This window comes from Monodelphis domestica, chromosome 4, assembly GCF_027887165.1.
Source record: "Monodelphis domestica isolate mMonDom1 chromosome 4, mMonDom1.pri, whole genome shotgun sequence".
Classification (NCBI taxonomy): Eukaryota; Metazoa; Chordata; class Mammalia; order Didelphimorphia; family Didelphidae; genus Monodelphis; species Monodelphis domestica.
Window position 1 is genome coordinate 412344150 of NC_077230.1, and position 20003 is coordinate 412364152.

General features: G+C 44.5%; 1 protein-coding gene across 2 annotated transcripts in view; it reads right to left on the bottom strand.

Annotated features, from left to right (window-relative positions):
- Positions 1–20003, bottom strand: part of PLCH2 (phospholipase C eta 2) — a 124291-nt gene that overhangs the window by 13027 nt on the left and 91261 nt on the right. For both annotated transcript variants that reach the window (XM_056795979.1, XM_056795978.1), the window contains 9 exons: positions 15092–15184; positions 12428–12510; positions 12146–12243; positions 10260–10442; positions 8519–8626; positions 6176–6300; positions 5212–5296; positions 4553–4699; positions 2546–2625 (listed from right to left, as the gene is read on the bottom strand). In XM_056795979.1, coding sequence (XP_056651957.1) covers positions 2546–2625; positions 4553–4699; positions 5212–5296; positions 6176–6300; positions 8519–8626; positions 10260–10442; positions 12146–12243; positions 12428–12510; positions 15092–15184 — 1002 coding nt within the window. The remainder of the gene's footprint in view (positions 1–2545; positions 2626–4552; positions 4700–5211; positions 5297–6175; positions 6301–8518; positions 8627–10259; positions 10443–12145; positions 12244–12427; positions 12511–15091; positions 15185–20003) is intronic.

Here is a 20003-nt window from a genome sequence, read left to right on the forward strand (position 1 = left end):
GAGGCAGAAGGAAGAGAAGAGGAAGGGAAGATTAAAACCCTCAGGGAAGGGAGGAGAGGGGAAGGGAAGAGAGAGGGAAGGAAGAAGAAGGGATGGAAGAGAGAAGGGGACTGTCAGGGGACCTTCATAGGTGAGGTCAGGGGATGGACGTGATTAGGAGAATGGGGAAAGGAGGCAGAAGGAAGGGAAGATCAAAGCCTTAAGGGAAAGGAGTAGAAGGGGAGGGAAGATAGAGGGAAGGAAGAAGAAGAGTTGGAAGAGGAAAGGGGAGAGAGAGAGATACTGTCAGGGTCATGGGGTAGGAAAATTGAAGCCCTTGGTTGTATCCAGTGTAAGGAGTAGGCCAGATAAATCAATCAGATCACTTGGTTCAGCCCCCTGGACCTCAGAAAGAATCAGGTACTGAATTCTATGTACAAGGGGCCAGAGAAAAGGCTTCAAGCACACACTTGGCCCCTGTTTAAATCCCCTGATTCCCAGGGGCTGCTCTGTGGCCTCGTAGGCCATGGGGGAGTGCTGAGGCTTGGTGCTCAGTTGGATCAGGGATCTGGTCCTCATCCATCCATCCTCCCCGGCTAGAGGGGACGGGCCATCTGATGGAGATGACACACTCTTCTACCAAGGACACTTAGTGTAGGCCAGGGGCATCACTCTCCACAAGGCCTGATGATCAAAGGCAGACCATATACCTTCCCTTCTAGAGCTGAGACAGGAAAACATGAATGGGCAAACAAAGGAAGAAATGAAGGGAGAAGAAGGGAGGGAGAGACACAACGAGAGCCCTTCCAGAAGTGGATGGGCTGGGGATGGGGTAGGAGACAGAACATTCCTCAGGGGCCCAGGACCCTACATTAGAACTCATTCTAAAGCCTGAACTGGTGAGTAAAGTAATAACTTGCTCCGATAAACTGGAGGAAAGTGGGCACCAATAGAAGTAGGGCCCTATAGAGGAGTAACTGCCATCTACTCTCCTCCCCCAGGACCCCAGGGTCCGGGAGCCCCTTCTGCCCACATTTCCCATACAGTCTCTGGAGTAGCGCTGCCCTCTGTGCACCCTGACCTTGTTACGATGGTGTACCAGAATTTAAGCAAATGCTGTATCTGTTGCGTGTGGCTATCAGGCTCCAGAATTCTGGAATGTCAGAACCAACAGGACCCTTGGAACACAGAACAACAGAGCTGGGAGAAGCCTTAGTGCACAGGATTTTAGAGTTAAGATAGAGACCTGAGGGGCTCTGAAGGGCCTTTGTGAGCACAGCCAGGAGAGAGGGACCTACCTGTTATAGACCGAGAATACAGCATTATTGCCATACTGTATCTCCCCATTAACATGTAGGACCCTTGAGGGCAGACATGGTCTTTCCCTTTCTGTGGATCACCAGCACTTAGCTTGGACCAGTGCTGGGTACACAGAAGGTACTTAATATAAGCTTGATTGACTAACTGATCTTAGGATATAGAATGCAAGAGTTCAGAGGGACCCTCCCTAGAACATAGAATGTTGGCTCTGGGATGGAACTCAGAGCCATGTAGTCTCAGTACACTGAGGCAAGAAGGGAGGAAGGGGCTTGCCTGCTGTTCCAGAGTCAGGGACTTAACCCAGATCTGACTCTCTTGCTCCTAGAGCTTGTTTTCCTTTCCCATCCAGAAAAGACAAGTTGGCCCGGGTGAGAGATCTCACCCAAAGGGAGTCCCCGTGGGATCTCTCTGCCTAAGCTCTCTTGACCTGGCTCTAGGACAGTCTAGCATCTGAGCGGGAGAAACCAGCAAGAGATGATGCTCTTGTTACTCTCATCTCTCGGATGTCTCCCTGGACATTCGCCCTCTCACCACATAGTCTAAAAAGTTTTTTGGGAGTTTGATAGGTCTGGCACTGAATAAGCAGATTAATTTGGGTAGGATTGTCATTTTTATTATATTAGCCCATCTACCCAGGAGCAATGACTTTCTCCAATTATTTAGATCCAGTTTTAATTGTGTGAAAAGTGTTTTGTAGTTGTGTTATGTTTGTCTTGGCAGCTAGATTCCTAAATATTTTATATCGTCCAGAGTGATTTTAAATGGAGTTTCTCTTTCTCTTGTTGTTGAGTTTAAGCTCATTGGGTTCTTGAGCTAGCCAGCTGACCTCATTTCAGCACCATCTTGCATAGCAAAGTAGAGAAGCTTTCCATTTTTACTTTTGGTGTCCATAATTCTTTGCATGTTGTCCTTCCCATTGGAATATGAGCTCCTTGAGGGCAGGGACTGTTTTTGCCTTCCCTTGTAGGGGTGAGCACAGCACTTAGTAGGTACTTAAAAATGCTTGCTCATTGACTGACCTGATTGGCTACAGTTTGCTGTTAAAACCCTCATCTTAGGGGCCTGCCTACTTGAAAACCTTCAAGGAAAGAAGCCCAGGAGTTTATCACTGTGGGTCGTCCCCCTCCCCACAACCTCCTGACTGCATCACTGGGAAGAAGGACTGGTATCTTTAGGTCAGTCATAGCCCAAATCCCAACCAGAAAAATCTTCCAAAGGTATCCCCATAGTAGCCAAGGGTACTCACCTTACCAGAGATGTCATTGATAGCTACATGAACAAAGATGGAGGCCTCTTCCATCCCTTCCAGGTAGACATGCCGATAACCTAAAACAAAATTCATAGATGTACAAGGGAAGTGGGGGGGCCTTTCTGGCCACAACAAGCCCTCACTCCACACCAAGAACCGTGTTAGGTGCTGTAAACCTTAAAATTTCTTAGACTTATAAATGTTGGAAATTTCACCATTGGCAAATTTCATACTTGAAAAATTTCCTACTGATAGTCTATTAGAATGTGAACCCCATTGGCATGGGAGGTTCCTCCTCTTCCCTACTTAAGATTACTTTAGGACAAAAACCTTTTGCTGAACAATGGAAAGGGCTTTGACCTATGCTTAAGCATAGAACAGGAAGTTCTTTGAGTCATGATTGATTTTAGAATTGATACAATAGAGATACTTGGAATGACAGAACCAGGTCTTGGAACTTACAATCTCCATCCTGCTCAGAGTAACAGGATTTAGGAAGGGCTGCAGAAAAGGATCAAGATTTAATTATTTGAGAATATGACCTTCAACAGACATGTGCAAAGCCACAGACCTCTGGGCGGTCCTGGGTTAAGCTAGAGCCACCATTGGCATAGGGAAGACATGGACAGTGATTGGTAGTTGTGAGAACTGAGGGGAGGGAACTTGGATGGTTTCCTTAAAGATAGCAGGGTCTGAGGACTAGGGGGGGTTGGAGAGGTTTTGCTCTGAGAGGTGGTGCTCTGAGAAGCTTGCTCTGAAGGAAGCTGGAGGTGGAGGCCCCTGAGACTGTTTCTCCATTTTGGTCACGTGAGTGATAGGGACTGATCTCTTTTCTTTGCCTCAGCTATCTAAGGGCTTGGGCCTTTTGGCCCAGCCTAAACAGAGGGGGTATTTAAGCCCTATTCCCTTCTCTCTCCCTCTCCCTCTCCCTCTCCTTCTCCCTCTCCCTCTTCCTCCTCCTCCTCTCTCTCTCTCTCTCTCTCTCTCTCTCTCTCTCTCTCTCTCTCTCTCTCTCTCTCTCTAATACCTTTCTTCCTCCTGTTTGTAATTAAACTCCATAAAAGGTTGACTGCTGATTTGAGTTTTCATTAAGGAATTACATAGCTGAATTCCTTGGCGACCTTAAATTAATATATATCAGTCTTTTAAAGATTTCCTTGTCACAGTGCTGAGGTTTGAAAGAGAAAATATACAACGGTTCTTGCCCTCATGAAGTTTCCATTCTTCTGGAGTACAGCTTCTGAATAGGACCCTATTCCCTGCAGTTCAGGCCTCTCACTGATGAGCTAGACTGGTCTTTGGAAGGTAGACACAGACTATACTCAGTGGTAGCACCTGCCCAAACTTATCATCCACTGGCAAAGCCTTTGAGATCCCAGGGAGACCTGATGCCATGATAAAGCCTTTATTCTCAAAAATGTCAGAAGAACTTAAGGTAGGTCCCTCAGCATGCTGACTGAGCTTCCATGACAAATTTATGGGAGGGCATGGATGAATATGACGCGGGCAGATAGGGACAGGTTGCGATCTGCCTTGGTGGAAGGCAAGGATGTCAAACTCAAATAAAAAGGGGGGGTCACTAGACTGAACATGCAGATCCCTGCATTGACTTGAGCTTTAAAATGTGATGTTATATACATTTTATTGTCTTTTGTTTATTATTTAAATATTATTTTATTGATTATTTAAATATTTTCCCATTACAAGGTACTCTGGTTTGAGCTGTTGTTAGGAATTTCAGAACCCAAGTGTTTGACACCTTTGGTGAAGGCAATCCCCACAAGAGCCATTCTCTGGAATATTGGCATGTCTTTGGCTGTTAGTGATCTAACTCTCTTTCCTTATTTGCCTACTTACATCTTGTATCCCTCCATTAGAATATAAGCTTCTTGAGGCCAGGGAGCCTTGTTCATCTTGTCTTTGCATTGCTGGGATCTAGCCAGTGCCTTAGCCAGAGTTCATGGGATTGGCTATAGGCCAATAACTTCAGAATAGAGAACCCACCTGGCATCATGCTGTTGAAAGCCAACGTCCTCTGTCCGATGAAGTCCCGTCCAATGGGGTCATGATCCCAGACCAGGAACCGAACCAGTGCAATCTCCGGCATGTGCACTGTGAACACCAGGGTCTCTTCCCACATAGGGTTGAAGCCTGGAGGTCAGAGAAAGGCAAGATGGACTTGAGTCCAGAGGAGAAAGCAAATTCCATCTCCATCTCCGTCCTTTTCCAGGGTCACTAGATATTCTCTTTCTTTCCCTTTAATCTTGCTCTTTCATATGCCAAAAATCTACAAGAGTCCCCAAGCCCATCACCACTCATTTCAACAAGAGGAATGACTTTCTTTGGCCAGAATCGTTGGAGTTACTTCCTTCCCTCCCTTCTCCCACAGCCTCAAGACTAAGAATATAAAGGGAAGTAAGTGTCCCTCTGAGTCCCTCTATTTCTCACAATGACCAGAAAAGGAAGGAAGAAAGAGGGAGGCAGGTGGCAGTCAATGTCAGGCACTCCCTCCACTCTCTCCCATTTCAACTTTGAGTTATTAAGGTTAGGCTGGGGTCTTATTTCTACTTCTTTGGGAATTCTCTCCTACAGCATATGGGAGAAGGCCCTCTTCCCACATTTTGACACAGGAAGGATGGAGAGTGAAGGGAAGCTATGCCCACCATTGTCATCGACGACCCGGGTCTGCTCCTTGTTACAGTCCACAGGTAACCCGATGATCTCAACTTCCACAAAAGGGTCAATGATCTAGAAGGCAAACAGGAGAATGAGGTGGTGGTAGGTAACATGGGAGGGCAGATAGTTGAGCCTCCTATCTTCCAGGAAATCCCTATGCTGCATAATTACAAGCCTTAAAGTCATATGGGCTGCTAGGTGGTAAAATGGAAAGAGGCCTGGACCTGGAATCAAAAAGACTTAAGTTCAAATCCAACTATAGGTGTTTTTTAGCTGTGTGATCTTGAGCAACTCACTTACTCTATCTGCCTCAGTTTCCTTACCTGTAAAATAGAATTAATCATAGCCTCTACCCTCCCAAAACTGCTATGCAAGCTATGTAAAGTACTTTGCAAACCTTAATAGTTTTGTGTAAATGTTAGTTATAATCACCAGCACTACCATCACCACCATCATCTTTATCATGTCTGAAAAGGCCCTTGAAGATCATAAAGCCCCAAATCTCCTCATTTTCTAGATAAAGGGACTGGGAGTCAAAGAAGGAAAAGGACTTCATCAGGGTCACATTGCATCTTAGTGATAGGAAAGAGACTTGAGCCCCCGTCACAGAATCATGGAGTTAGAAGGGACCTCAAAGGCTGTCCCATCCAACTCATTCTGGAAAGAGAATTTCATTCCCCTTTACAAGACACCCATCCAGTGGTCTTGTAACTCTGCTCGAAGACTTCCAATGAGGAGGGACCCATATTCTCCTAAAGCAGTCCATGTCGTTTTCCCCAGCAATTCAAGATATTTATTCATGCCTCCCTTCATCTTTCTGACCCCAGGATATTGGTTCTCCCCATTACACAGGGCTTCCCATTTCAGCTTGTCCCCTAGCCCACACTGCTCTTGGTCAATCTCCTCCTGACCTGTTTGTCTACTGCACCCTTATCCAGCATTCCCACTTACCTCTCCTCGGTCACCCAACATGGAGTCCCGTGGTTTGGGGAGCTGCTGCCCGCTGATAATTCGAAGTATCAGCTGTTTCTTCAACTGCCCTGGGAGAGGGTCTTCAGAGTTGGGATTGAAGACACCTAGTAGAAGATGGGACCAAGAGAAACAAAACAGAATGTTCTCTCTAGGTCAGGGACTCCAATGGGGAAATTGGGAGCAAGGATCTCTTTCCCACTGGATGGGATGCCCTTCACTGGGAGACCACACCACATGACTTGGGGCTTGGTAAATCTGGGGGGTCAATCTGACTCTGGGGGCTCAGCCATGCACCATGTGAGAGGGGTGCCAGAGGGATTATTAATCTCATTTAAAAATGGGGAAACCAGGGCTTAGAGAATTTCAGTGGAGGCAGTGGGGTTCAGTAGAAAAAAACACTGGCTTTGGAGTCAGAAGAGTGTTGTTCAAATTTTGTTTTTGATAATGACTACCTGTGTGACCTTGGGCAAGTCATCTGGACATCATTTTCCTTGTTTGTAAAATGAAGGGGTTGGACTATAGGGCCATTGATGATCCTTTCAGATCTAGTTTTATGCTATGGCCTTATGGGCCTCAGTTTCTTCTTCTGAACAATGGTTGGATTATATGACTTCTGATGTCTTTTCTAGGTCAATGATTTCTTGACCGCCATGTGCTGACTCAGTTTACTCTTTTGTACAATGGGTGGATTGAACTAGATGACCTCTCTCTCTCTAAAGCTACGATTTTCCTACAGTCAAATGGCCAGCAAGTGCAACAGGCAGAATTTGTCCTCAAGTCTCTTGATTCCAAGTCTAGCCCTTTTGCCTCTACCTATACCTGCCTGTCTACCCTGTCTTTTATACCCTGTTATTCTCTGGTCGTGTACCCCATCCCCTCAAGAAGAGTAGACCCTGGCTTGAGGAGATGCCCCTGGCCATGGTCTTTCTCAACACCAACCTGTGTCCCAAGCCCATCCACGAACATGACCCTCTCAGGTGCATTGCTCAGTCTAAAAGAGGGGCTAAAACTCCCAGGAGGCTGAGGACACTCTTCTGGTCAGTTTGTTCTCAGGGGACTGATGGGGGATCTTGGCGAAGGGAAGTTAAGCAGGCCAAGTCTAGCCTGGTGCCAGGGAACAAGAATGACAAGCCCCAGGACTCTATTAGCAGAGAAGGCTGGGAGCTGACAGCTAGCAGACTACAGAGGACCAGGCTGAGTGGTTTTGTGAGAGCCAGATGGGAACGCAGGATCCCCTTCATATATTGTCATCCAGCCTGTTATCTGTGGCAGCCATGGGAGCAGATAAAGGGGCTTTAAAGTCAGAGCACGAGGGAGGGAGGAGTAGAAAGAGGGAAGAAATGGAATTTAGAATAAAAAATGCCTAATGTCATTTTCTTGATTCAGGCGAAGATGAGAGTAGAGACAATACGTTCAGAGGCTGTGACTTGGTTAACAGACAGGTTAAGGTGTAGCACAGTCTTTGGAGCAACCATTCTTTCATCTGCCCAGTCCTGGGTCCATCAGGACAGTCTCCTCATACCAGAAGGCTAGAAGAGAGCCTCCCAGTGCTGCCACTGGCTTGCTTTCCCCACTAACATGGCCCCAGGGGCAAGAGTGCCAGCGATCTCTTTCACGGGCATCACCCAGTGACTTAGACTAGATTGTAGGCTCCCGAAGGGCCCGGTAACCCCAGAGCTTAGCCCAACACACAACTGGCACTTAATATGTGACTGACTAGATCCAGGTTTTGTTTTTTTCAGGCTCAGAGCTTATTCAAGTGTCTCAGATCTCTTTCTATGTGTGTGCCCTGTCTCCTCCAATAGAATGTAGACTCCATGAAGGCAGGCCATAGTTCATTTGTGTTTTTGTACCTCCAATGCCTGACCCTCAGAAAGCATTTCATCAGGGCTGTAGAGTTGAACTGAATTCCAAATATCCAAAGAACAGGCTACTTTCAGCTTCCTTCATGATGTGTTTGAGTTTTCCCAGCGAGACCTTCTTCCTGATGTCTGCTTTTAGAGCGTGACTCAATTTCCCCCTTTTCATCCTTCTAGATGATATTAATTCCCCATTTTTCCATGATTCCCATCCCCCTCACTGCCCAGTATTGTATTGGGTCTTAAACTCTCAGGAGGCAGCATGGCCCTGATGTCAGAAGTCCTGGGTTTGAATTTCGTCTTTGGCATTTCCTACCCAAGGAAACTTTGGGCAATCCTTTTACTTCCCCAAGGTGCCATATTTTCATCTGTGAAATAAGGGAGTTAGACTCAATGGCCAGAAGGACCTTTGAGTCTACAGTCATCTCCTAAACAGGACCCACCCAGGGATGCTTTCTCTTACCTTGACACATGCATTGGGGCTTGAGGACATAGCCACAGTTCCCGTTGGCATTGAATTTGGCGCGGTTCAGCTGGAGCATCCTTCCCTCTGATTGGTAGTTGAGGGCAACTGTGGGGGAAAAACGTGACTGAGTTCAATCCTGAGTCTGACCCAGCTGGGTACAGAAATGACCAGCTTCCCTCTGGTAGGGGTTAAGGTTGGCAAGGAACTTGGGCAGCAGAACCCCCAGGAGCCCATTCCATCCTATCCATTCCAGGAAAAATTCATTCAATCAACATTTTATAGGCTCTCAATATTTCAGAGAATGGGAGGAAGGAAGACATTGTTTATTATGTACCCACTATGTTCCAGGAACAAATCCAAGTGAATAAAAACATTTTATCTCATTTAATCCTCAAAACAATCTTGGAAGGTAGGTGCTATTATTATTTCCATTTTATAGCTGAGGAAACTGAGGCAGACAGAGGTTAAGTGTCTTCCCCAGGGTCACACCAATAGTAAACAGCTAAGACTGGATTCAAACTCAAGACCTTTGACTCCAAATCCATCTACCAAGATTCTTTGCATGATTTATACCACTAGAGTTATTTTGAGACTACAGCAAAGCAGATTGCGAATGAGGGTATAAGTGTGAGAGCTCTTTTGTGTCTAGCATTATGTTAGAAGCCTTGGAGGAGACAAAGAATTCTAGATCATGGTCCTGCCCCATAGGCAGCTCAGATTCTAGTGGGGAAGACAAGAAACATACACAAACATATGGCAACAACATGAGCTTCAGGGCTGAGTCTCAGTGCTATAGACTAAGGGCTGAAGGAAAGGTTTGGAGAATAGACACATCTTCAGTGGAGGAATGGTCAGGGGAGAGGAGAGGCTTCAGAGAGGAGATGGCTCTCTAGCTTGAATGTGAAGGGTGGACAGGATTAGGGAAAGGCAATCTTGTTCCCAGCTCTGTGCAGTGGGGCCAAAGGAAAGACCACACATTGAAGTCCAGTCGTTTTTAGTCATGCTCTACTCTTTGTAACCCTATTTTGGGTTTTCTTGGCAGATACTGGAGTGGTTTGCCATTTCTTTCTCCAGATCATTTTATAGATGAGGAAACTGAGGCAAACTGGGTGAAGTGACTCATAGCTAGGAAGCATCTGAGGGCACATTTGAATCCAGTTTTTCTTGACTCCAGGAGGGGTGCTCTATCCACTGTACCACCGAGCTGCCCAGGAGAGAGTATAAAAGACAGCAAAGAGATGTGCCCACCTGGAAGGGTGCTGGGGAACAGCAAGAAATGAGAGGAGGACAAAAGAATTTGTATTTCTTAAATATTTATCACACCCTGATTGACCCAAGACAAGCGTGTATACCAGCAGAGGTCATCTCTCCCCTCTCAGATCGTAAGCGCTTTGAAAGCAGGCATTCTTGATTACCCATCTCGGTATCCTCTCCAATACCTAGATACAGACTTAGCCCATAAATACAGTCAATAGACGTTGGGGGGATGAGTGAATTGATGTGTCTCTTGGGCTCCAGGTTACATCATCTGGACTTTATCCCATGGGGAATAGGAAGCCACTGCAGGCTTTTGAGCAAGGGAGATGCTCTCTGCTAAAAATATTTGGACATCTTCAAGGCTTTTGACTCCAGATAATCTTGGCAGTCTCTTTTTTCAACTTCCTCCTGTCTCTCTCTAGGACATCCTTCCCCCAGACTTCTGATTCCCCAGGCTGATTGGTCCTGTCTATCCACCTACCCATCTGACATCCAGCGTTCCAGAAGGGCTGGGGGTTGTAGTTACTCGAGTCCACACGGTACGAGGATGGGTAGATACGGGACAGTTGATGCTGGTTGAAACGCAGATAATGGGCTGGCTTCTGTTGTAGAATCTGGTGGGCCTTGGTTTCACTAAAGGATGATACTTGCCAACTAGAGGAGACTAGAATTAGAACCAACCAAAGGTTAAGTCAGTTGAATTTACATCTGACATTTAACTCAACTGCAAAGAACTAGGCACAATTTGGAACATAATAATTGCTTATATTTATACTAAGGATGACTATGATGATCACACAGTACAGACTCAGCCACTAACTTGCTGTGTAACCTTGGGTAGGTTGCTTAAACTCTCTGGACTTCATTTTCATCAAAAAGAGGATGAGATTGGACTTTGTTGTTCAGTATTGATTCTAAGATGGAAGATAAGAGTTTTTTAAAAAAAGGAAACAGGCAGCTAGGTAGCTCAGTGGATTGAGAGTCAGACCTAGAGAACAGAAGGTCTTGGGTTTAAATCTGACCTCAGATACTTCTTAGATGTGTGACCCTGGGCAAGTCACTTACCCCCATTGCCTAGCCCTTGTTGCTCATCTGCCTTGGAGCCAGTACATGGTATTGATTCTAAGATGGCAGGTGAGGTGTTTTTTTTTTTTAAAGGAAGAGTAAGTGGGATTAAATGAAGTGCCCAGGGTCACCCAAGTAGCAAGTGTTTAAAGCCAGATTTGAACCACTGTGATCATCTTGTTCCCTGGCCCTCCTAAGACTAGAAGCAGCTCAGGAGAAGGAAAAAGCTACACTGAAACAGAGTGAGAGTTTCCCATCTATCTGCCAGCAAGGAAGGAGAGAGATAGATGATTCCCTTAGAGCCCTGGACAAAAATTGGCTTCTGTAGTAATATGCCTGAGCCAGAGAGAGAGAGAGAGAGAGAGACAGCATTGAACTCTTGTTCATTATAAATGATAAAAGTGAATGATACATTTTGAGAAGTTTGATTTAAATGGTCTAAATTAAATTTTAAAAGTGATCATTTTTAAAAGTTTGGGGTTTAAGAAGACATCAGTGTCAAGTCATCTGGAAATTGATTTGTGAGTAACAGCTGATAATGCTGGTCTCTGTTGCTTCTCTCTCTCTCTCTCAAAACCCTTACTTTCCATCTTAGAATCAACACTATGTAATGGTTCCAAGGCCGAAGAGTGGGAAGGGCCAGGAAATGGAGGTTAAGTGACTTTACCAGGGTCACACAGCTAGGCAGTGTTGGAGTTGGGAGGACCTAGGTTCAAATCTGGATTCCCTTCAACCCAGAAGAAGCCAAGATTTGAGGCAGATATTGAGAAAAAAATCTCCATGGACCAGAAACACAATTATAATGACCATGGAGTGGAATGAAGGATCTGGCAGAATTCCATCCCCACCTCCCAAGAAAAAAATCTCACCAAAAGATACCAGGCTTTGTGCTAACTACTAATCATGACACCCATAAATGATTCAGTTCTATATCACTCTAAAGTTCACAAAGATCTTTCCATGTGTAGTTCCCTCCCTTCTTTCCCTCATCACCCAACATGTGCAGCTCTTTCCTTTGTAGCTCCTTCCTCCTTCCCCTGAATCTCCCTCACCCCTATAGTTCCCTCCCACCCATGTGCAACTCCTCCCCTCTCCCCTCATTAATCTACATATTTGCCCTTTCTCCTTCTCTTCCTCCCCCTGCAGCTCCCTCTCTTCTTCCCCTCATCATCCTACATATTTGCTCTTTCTCCTTCTCCCCTTGCAGCCCTCTCCACATCCCTCTATACCTCCCCCACCCTCAGCTCCCTCCCTTCCTCCCATCACCCCCTGGGATCTGGGGGGGGGGCTGTCTCTACTTACCCTCTGTTTCCACGTCATGGATGCCAACAGACTTGGTGTATTTCACCAGGTCAGAGAGAGCCCTGGACAGTTTCATGGTCTTCTTTTGCCGGTTTGCCCTACAGGAACCAAGCAATGGCAGAAGAGCCAGCACCCTGATCAGCTCCCACAAGGACAAGCTCTCACCACTTCCACCTTCCAGCTCTGGATCTAAGCTCTAATCATTTCTGGGATGTGCTTAGACGCTGGACTCCATCCACCATGCCCTGCTCCCTTCCCTCTCCTGGTCACAAGGTAACTAACCCTTTGCTTTGGCTTCCTTGAGAATCCAAATCATCATCCCCTTCTTCTAAGCTGGAAGTCTTCTTTAGTTTGCTGCCTTTTTTCTACATAGGGAAGAGAGAGACCTGATGTTAGCCAGTCATGGAAAGTCAGCATTTATATAGCAGGGGAAAGAGCACTCAATTTAACAGAGGATATGAGTTCAAATCCGGGCTCTTCCACTTACTACCTGTGTGACCTCAGGAGAATCACTTCTCCTCTGTAGAACTGCTCTCTCATCTGTAAAATCAAGGGGTAAGACTCAACTTTTCCCTTCCAGTCCTCCATCTAGGATGCTCTGCAATCAGATAAGCATATGTGCAATGATTCTGGGAAGCCCAAGGAAGTGATAGGGAGCTCACAAAAGGAGATGGTACACAGATTGAGCCTTGAAGGAAGCTTTGAGGAAGAGAGAGGTCAGAGAGCTAAGCTATTCAGTTCCCTTTGGGGCAAGAAAGTCTTGTCCCAGTGAAACCGCCACTTGGATGAGTCTTGGGCTTCCATGTACAAATGATGCTTCTATCCCATCTCTCCTATCCTGCCACCTCTCATTGCATCAGAGCCTCCCTGTCTCTTTACCCCATTATTTCTTGTGTCTATGCCCCATTGCCTGGCTCAACTGTGGCCTTTGGTTCCCTCTAATGGGATACTCCTGGCCCTGAGCTCTGAGAAGGGATGTGTATAAGGTTAATAGGGAGGAAGGGCTCTGGAAAAGGCATTACTAGCCTTAGCACCTAGTGCTGGAGTCAGACCCCCAGCTTCTGAACCCTGCCCAGGGAATCTGCCAAGACAAAGTGACTATTCCTGATGAGACCTTGGCTTCTTCTCTCTTCCACTTTTCCCAGGACGAGGCTAGAATAACAGGGACCTCACATTTCTAGAGCACATTAGAGGAGGCAAAGAGATACTGTAACATGGCAGATAGAGTTCTAGACTTGGAATCAAGCGACTTGGGTGCAAATTATGTTTAAAGCTGTGTAACCAGTAGGATGGGAACAAATTGTTTCCCCTGATCACATAACATGGTTCTTGAGAGCTTTGCTTTTGTCTAAGAATCCCCAATACCTAGTATAATACCTGATACACAATAGGTGCTTTTGTCTATGTGTCTCCAATGCCTAATACAGTACTTGGCACACAGTAGGTGAGTTTGTCTATATATCCCTAATATCTAATATAGTACCTGACACATAGTACATGTTTTGTCAATGAACCCCCAAAACTGAGTATAAAATACCTTACACGCAGTAGGTGTTTTTGTCTATGTATCCCCCAAAGCCTCGTATAGTACCTGACACAGTGTAGGTGTTTTGTATATGCATCCTCAATACCTAGTATAATATGGGTCACACAGTAGGTGCTTTCCCTAGAAATTACCTGGCACACAGTAGGTACTTCTGTCTATATATCCCCAATATTTTAGTATAGCACCTGGCACACAATAGGTGCTTTTGTCAGTGTATTCTCAATACCTATTAAAATACTTGGCACAAAGTAGATGCTTTTGTCTATGTGTCTCCAATATTTAGTACAGTACTTGACACACAGTAAGTGCTTAATAATTGTTCATGGATTGATTGATGTACTTCCCACTTCAAATAGTCAATAAACATTAATCAAACTCCTACTGGGTGCCAGGTACCTCTCTGAGCCTCAGTTTCCTAAAAGTAACCTTTCCCAAAACTGTAACACACTAGAGGAGTTTACAGAAATTCACATTTCCGTTGTGCTTTAAGGTTTTATAAAGAAAGTACTTTCGTTGTAATGACCAAAATATTTTCATCCCTAATTAAGAGATAAGGAAACTGAGAATTAGAGAGGTACCTGGCACACAGTAGGAGTTTGATTAATATTTATTGACTATTTGAAATGGTAAGTGCATCAATCAACCTGTGAGCATTTATTAAGCACCTACTAGATGCCAAGCACTATACTAGGCACTGGGACCACGAAGACAAAAACAAAGTCCTCAAAGACTTAAATTCTATCAGGGGATTGTTGTGGGAATCAAATGAGATAATACTTGTAGATGCTATGAAAGCCTTAACACTCTCTATAAATGCTAGTTATTCTTACTATGTAAAATAATAAAAAATAAAATAATAACCTAATTTTAATCTTTAGATTATATATTATTATATTATATATACTAATATATACTAATTATATATTAACCTAGAAACATAATACAGAAATAGAATTTATATTTATATAATATAGATAACAATATAACATACACAATATGGTTTATATACAATTACAAACTATTATTAATATTATTGCTATGATAGTAATATTTCCCTTCTCTCCCAGAATTATTGGGAGGATCAAAGGACATAAATTTAGAGTCAGAAGGACCCTTTTGGATCATTTAATGTAACTCTCTCATTTTAAAGATGAGGAAACCAAGGTGTAGAAACCAAGGCAGTGTGACTACTCAGAGGAACGTTGGCAGTAAGGAAGAGAGCTGGGATTTGAACCCAGTGTCTCTGGCCCCCAATCTAGATCTCAAATAAAAGGATATGTCCTGTGTTCTGTACCCTGTTAAGTATTAGAGAAATGGTGATTTTAGGGGGCACTTCACTGCCTTATGATTCTGACTGCTGCCTTGGAACCTCAAGGGCCAGCCTGGGGTCCCAGACTGACCTTGCGTTTGGAGAAGCTACTCATTAGCAGTCGACTGTTTCGCTTGCTGCCACTCAAGTCTTCCCCGGATTCCACCTCTTCTTCAGCTTTGTTCTGAGAAAGAAAGAAGAAAGAAAGAAAGAAAGAAAGAAAGAAAGAAAGAAAGAAAGAAAGAAAGAAAGAAAGAAAGAAGAAAGAAAGAAAGAAAGAAAGAAAGAAAGAAAGAAAGAAAGAAAGGAAAGGAAGGAAGGAAGGAAGGAAGGAAGGAAGGGAAGGAAGGAAGGAAGGAAGGAAGGAAGGAAGGAAGGAAGGAAGGAAGGAAGGAAGGAAGGAAGGAAGGAAGGAAGGAAGGAAGGAAGGAAGGAAGGAAGGAAGGAAGGAAGGAAGGAAGGAAGGAAGGAAGGAAGGAAGGAAGGAAGGAAGGAAGGAAGGAAGGAAGGAAGGAAGGAAGGAAGGAAGGAAGAAAGGAAGAAAGGAAGAAAGGAAGAAAGGAAGAAAGGAAGAAAGGAAGGAAGGAAGGAAGGAAGGAAGGAAGGAAGGAAGGAAGGAAGGAAGGAAGGAAGGAAGGAAGGAAGGAAGGAAGGAAGAAAGAGAGAGAGAGAGAGAGAGAGAGAGAGAGAATGTAAATGGTAATAATAACTAAAGTTTATAAAATACTTTAAGGTTTGCAATGAACCATACATATATTATCTCATTGTTCCTCAAAATAACCTTGGGAAGGGGAAATTGTCATTACCCTTATTTTACAGAGGAGGAAACAGGCAAAAAAAAGAGGTGAAATGACTTGCCCAGAGTCACATAGCTATTAAGTTACTGAGGCAGAATTTGAACTCAGCTCTTCCTGACTCTAAGTCTTTTGTTCTATCCAGTTTATCTCTTAGTTATAGTCTTACAGAATCAAAGAATCTCAGAGCTAACAGGAGCTTGCTTTTCAATGCTTAGCATAGTACCTAGCACAAAAATCAATCCAACAAGCATTTCTTAAGCCTGTACTATATTCCAGGAACTCTCTAGGTCTATAAGGTACAGGGAAGGTGCCAACCTGATTGGTGGAAAGTTTCCTTATCTGGGAGTAACTTAGATAAGTGAAATCATAGGTCATATTCATCATCTATCCTTATGTACCAGGTATAGCATAAGTATTTAACGCTTTGCTGGATTTTTTTTCTTCTTACTATTTTCCTTTCTTAAAATAAAAAACAAACAAATGATAGATCTTTAGGAAGAAGGCAAAGGAGGGATATGGGGGGATACTTGGTCTGGGTAAAAACAAAATACAGCGATAAAGAGGGAACTAGGTGGGTAGAGTAATGGGTGTGGAATTAAGAAGTTCTGAGTTCAAATGTGAATTCAGACACTTAATAATTGAGTGACCCTGGGCAAGTCACTTTATCTTGTCTGCCTCAGTTTCCTTCTTTGTAAAGGGAACTGGAGAAGGAAATGGCAAACCACTCCAGTATCTTTGCCAAGAAAACACCAACTGTTGGCAAAGATTGAAAAAACATTTGAACAACAAAAACAAAAATAGCAATAAGATAATCTTCAAAATAAATGTCTAATGAATTCTTGATTGAACCAATTGGCCCTTTGCCCAGTACAAAGGACATCCGGCTGAATGATGCCTGGCCAGGCCATAGCAGGGAACCCTAACAATTCCAACCAGACCTTGAAGGAAGTACAAACTATTCAGTACTTATTCTTTTCAGCTCAAGCTGATCTTGACCCAGTACTGGCCCAGGGAGACTTCTTGTGTTTACCAAAGCCCTAATTAAACTGAAATCAATAAGTTGAGGGAGAAGCATGCAGAGAGAGGGAAGAGAGGAGAAAGTGAGAGAGGAAGAAAGAGGAGAGTGGAGAGAAATAAGGAAGAGGAAAGTGGAAAGAAGAGAAAGAAGAGAGAAAAGGAGAGAGGATAGAAAAATGAGGGAGGAAGGAAAAGAAGTGAGGAAATGGGAGAGAAGAGAGAGGGGAGGGAAAGAAGGAAGGAGGGGGAGGAAAGAGAGAAGAGGGAAGAAAGAAAGGAGGAGGGAGGAGGAAGAAGGTGGGAAGGATGAGGGAGGAAGGAGGAAAGGGGAGGGACAGGTGAGGAGGAATAAGGAAGAAGGGAAGAAAGAGGAAGGAAGAAACAAGATGGGAAGATTGAGGAGAGAGGAAGAGGGAGGAAGAAGAAGGAAAAGGTAGGAGGAAAGAAGGAAGAAAGAGGAAATAGCCTAGAAGATACAGGAGGGAGGAAGGAGAGGAAAGGATGGAGCAGAGACAGACTCATAATGCTTTGTTGCAAGGAGGAGGGTCTCTGCTACAGCCAGATACAGTGAAAAGAGCCCTGCATGGAGTCAGAGAACTTGGGTTCTAATCCTGAGTCCAATACTTTGTGACTAGAGAAATTACCTCTGTTCTTTGAGGCTCCTGTTCTTTACCTATAAAATGCAAGAGTCAGCCTAAAGTAGGTGCTCTTAACTTTCTCTGTGTCCTGGCTCCTTTGAGAGTATCTGGTGAATCCCATGGACCCCTTCTCAAAATCATATTTTAAAATTCACAAAATAAAATGCATGCAATTAAAAATAAATAGTTTCTAATAAAAGTCCAAATTATCTGATGCCAAGGAGACAGTTATGTGGCTCAGTAGACAGAGCGCTGGATCTGGAATCAGGAAGACCTGAATTTAAATTTGAACTCAGACTCTTCCTTGATGTGTGACCCTGGGCAAGTCACTTAACCCCTGTTGGCTAGCCCTTATTGCTCTTCTGCCTTGGAACCCATACTTAGTATTGATTCCAAGATGGAAGTTAAGGATTTTAAAAAAAAACCAAATAGAACCTCTACCCTAGATAATCTCTCTGGTCCTTTCCAGTTCTCATGACCCCTAATCCATAAAACCTATCCTAGGTACTATGAGGGAGGATGCAGAAGAAGAGGTAGTCAGTTCTTTCAAGGATACCATTTGGTGAAGGACACACACACACACACACACACACACACACACACACACACACACACACACACACCCTCTCCAGTAAGGGTAAATTGACATATTCCAAAGAAAGTCCATGGGAGTTCAACAGTTAGAGTGAGATGAGGTTTAATCAAAGAAATCTTCCTGGAGAAGGAATGTCATTTTCTTCCCCCACCCCCACCCCTCTTTTTAAACCTTTACCTTCTGTTTTAGAATCAATACAACATAAGACCTAGGCAATGGGGGTTAAGTGATTTGCCTGGGGTCACCCAGCTAGGAAGTATCTGAGGCTAGATTTAAATCCAGGACCTGGCTCTCTATTCCTATTGAGGGTTCTTCAAGGAGGTTTCTCTTTAATCCCCTCAATGGACATTGGTGGAAGGGATTTGATATGACAGATAGAAAAAAAATACTAAGGGTCATTCCAGCTTAAAGAGAAGGTCATGGAAATTGGCAGCCACAGGCAAGATAAGAGCCAGAGTGCTCTACTGATAGAATACTTCAAAGTTCACAAAACATTTAAAATATGATCCTAACCTGGGCATGATAGCATGAGATTAGTACTCCTTTATTCTTCTCCTTTCCTGTCAGAGTAGTGAGGAGTACCCTTGCCTTGGAGAGGGAGAACTTGGGTTTAAATCTTGTCTCAACATCTTACTCATTGGGGAACCCTTCCCTTTTGACTTCTCTGAAAAATGATGGAGCGAGACTGGGTGTCTCAGGGGCCCTTTCCAGCTAGAAATTTCTGATCTTAGAATCTTGTATCTCACATATCAGATGAGCCCAGAGGAAGACCAGAACCCATCCCTGCTCTGACCACAGCATCCTTCCCTCTCCCTTCTCCCCAAGGAGCTGATTAAACATTGCCCTGCTCAATTCTCTACCACACAGAGCTCCAGCTTGCGAGGAAGCCAGCCAGAGCTTGGGAAGGGGTGTGTGTGTGTACACTGCCAGCCTCCGTGGGCAGCACTGCCGCCTTATAAACCACAGTTATTAAAAGATTAAATTACCCACAGAATCCAGGCCTGTTTAGGGACAGGCTTGAATATTAACAGAGTCTCATTCCAGAACAAAGCCTGCCTGCCTGTTTCCTATTCCAGGCAGCGAAGTCACCTGCTAAGGCTTCCTGCCATCCCAGAGGCTCCCCGTCTTTGCCTTCATTCCAGCCCTCCCACCCCCTGCGGCCCCCACAGAAAAGCAGGAGGTGGGAGAGAAGAGGGAAATCTTGGCTTTGTTAACAAGGCTGCTCACCTGGCAGCCTCCTTAACAGGGTGGAAACTGGGGCCCTTCCTAAACAGTTGATGTAGGTGGCTAATCAAATCTTCCTTTCTGATAGCTAAACCTCTCCTCTCCCTGGGTTCCGATTTCTGGTTCCTAAGGCTGTCTCCAGCTGAGCTCTTTTCTGATGGTGGGAGGGCTGCTCACTATAAGGCATACTAACCCCAGGAAAATGTTATTAAGGGATTTTCTTTTCTTTTCTCTTTTTTGAACCCATATCTTCCATCTTAGAATTAATACCGTGATTTGGTTTCAAAGCAGAAGGATAAGGGCTAGGAAATGGGGATTAAGTGACTTGCCCAGGGTCACACAGCTAGGAAATGTCTGAGGTTGGATTTGAACCCAGGACCTTCTGCCTCTCAATCCATTGAGTCACCTGCCTGCCCTATTAACAGGTTTTTCAAGGGGGTTTCTCTTTAATCCTCTCAATAGTCATCATTGGCAAGGGAGAGAATTTCTCCTGGTGAATTAGTGTCCTGCAGACCACACAATAAGGGCTTGGAGTCAAGGTGAGGCATGGGATGAGGGCCATGGAGAGAACTCATATGTGCACTGGCCCCATTTCCTTTAATTTCCATAGATGCACCTGTGTATAAACCCTTTGACTGCATACATACACAGATGCATCCATCCTAGAGCACATGCTTACACACACCTTTCCTCCATCTTCCTCTTGCTACCATTCAAGAGCACAGTCACCTG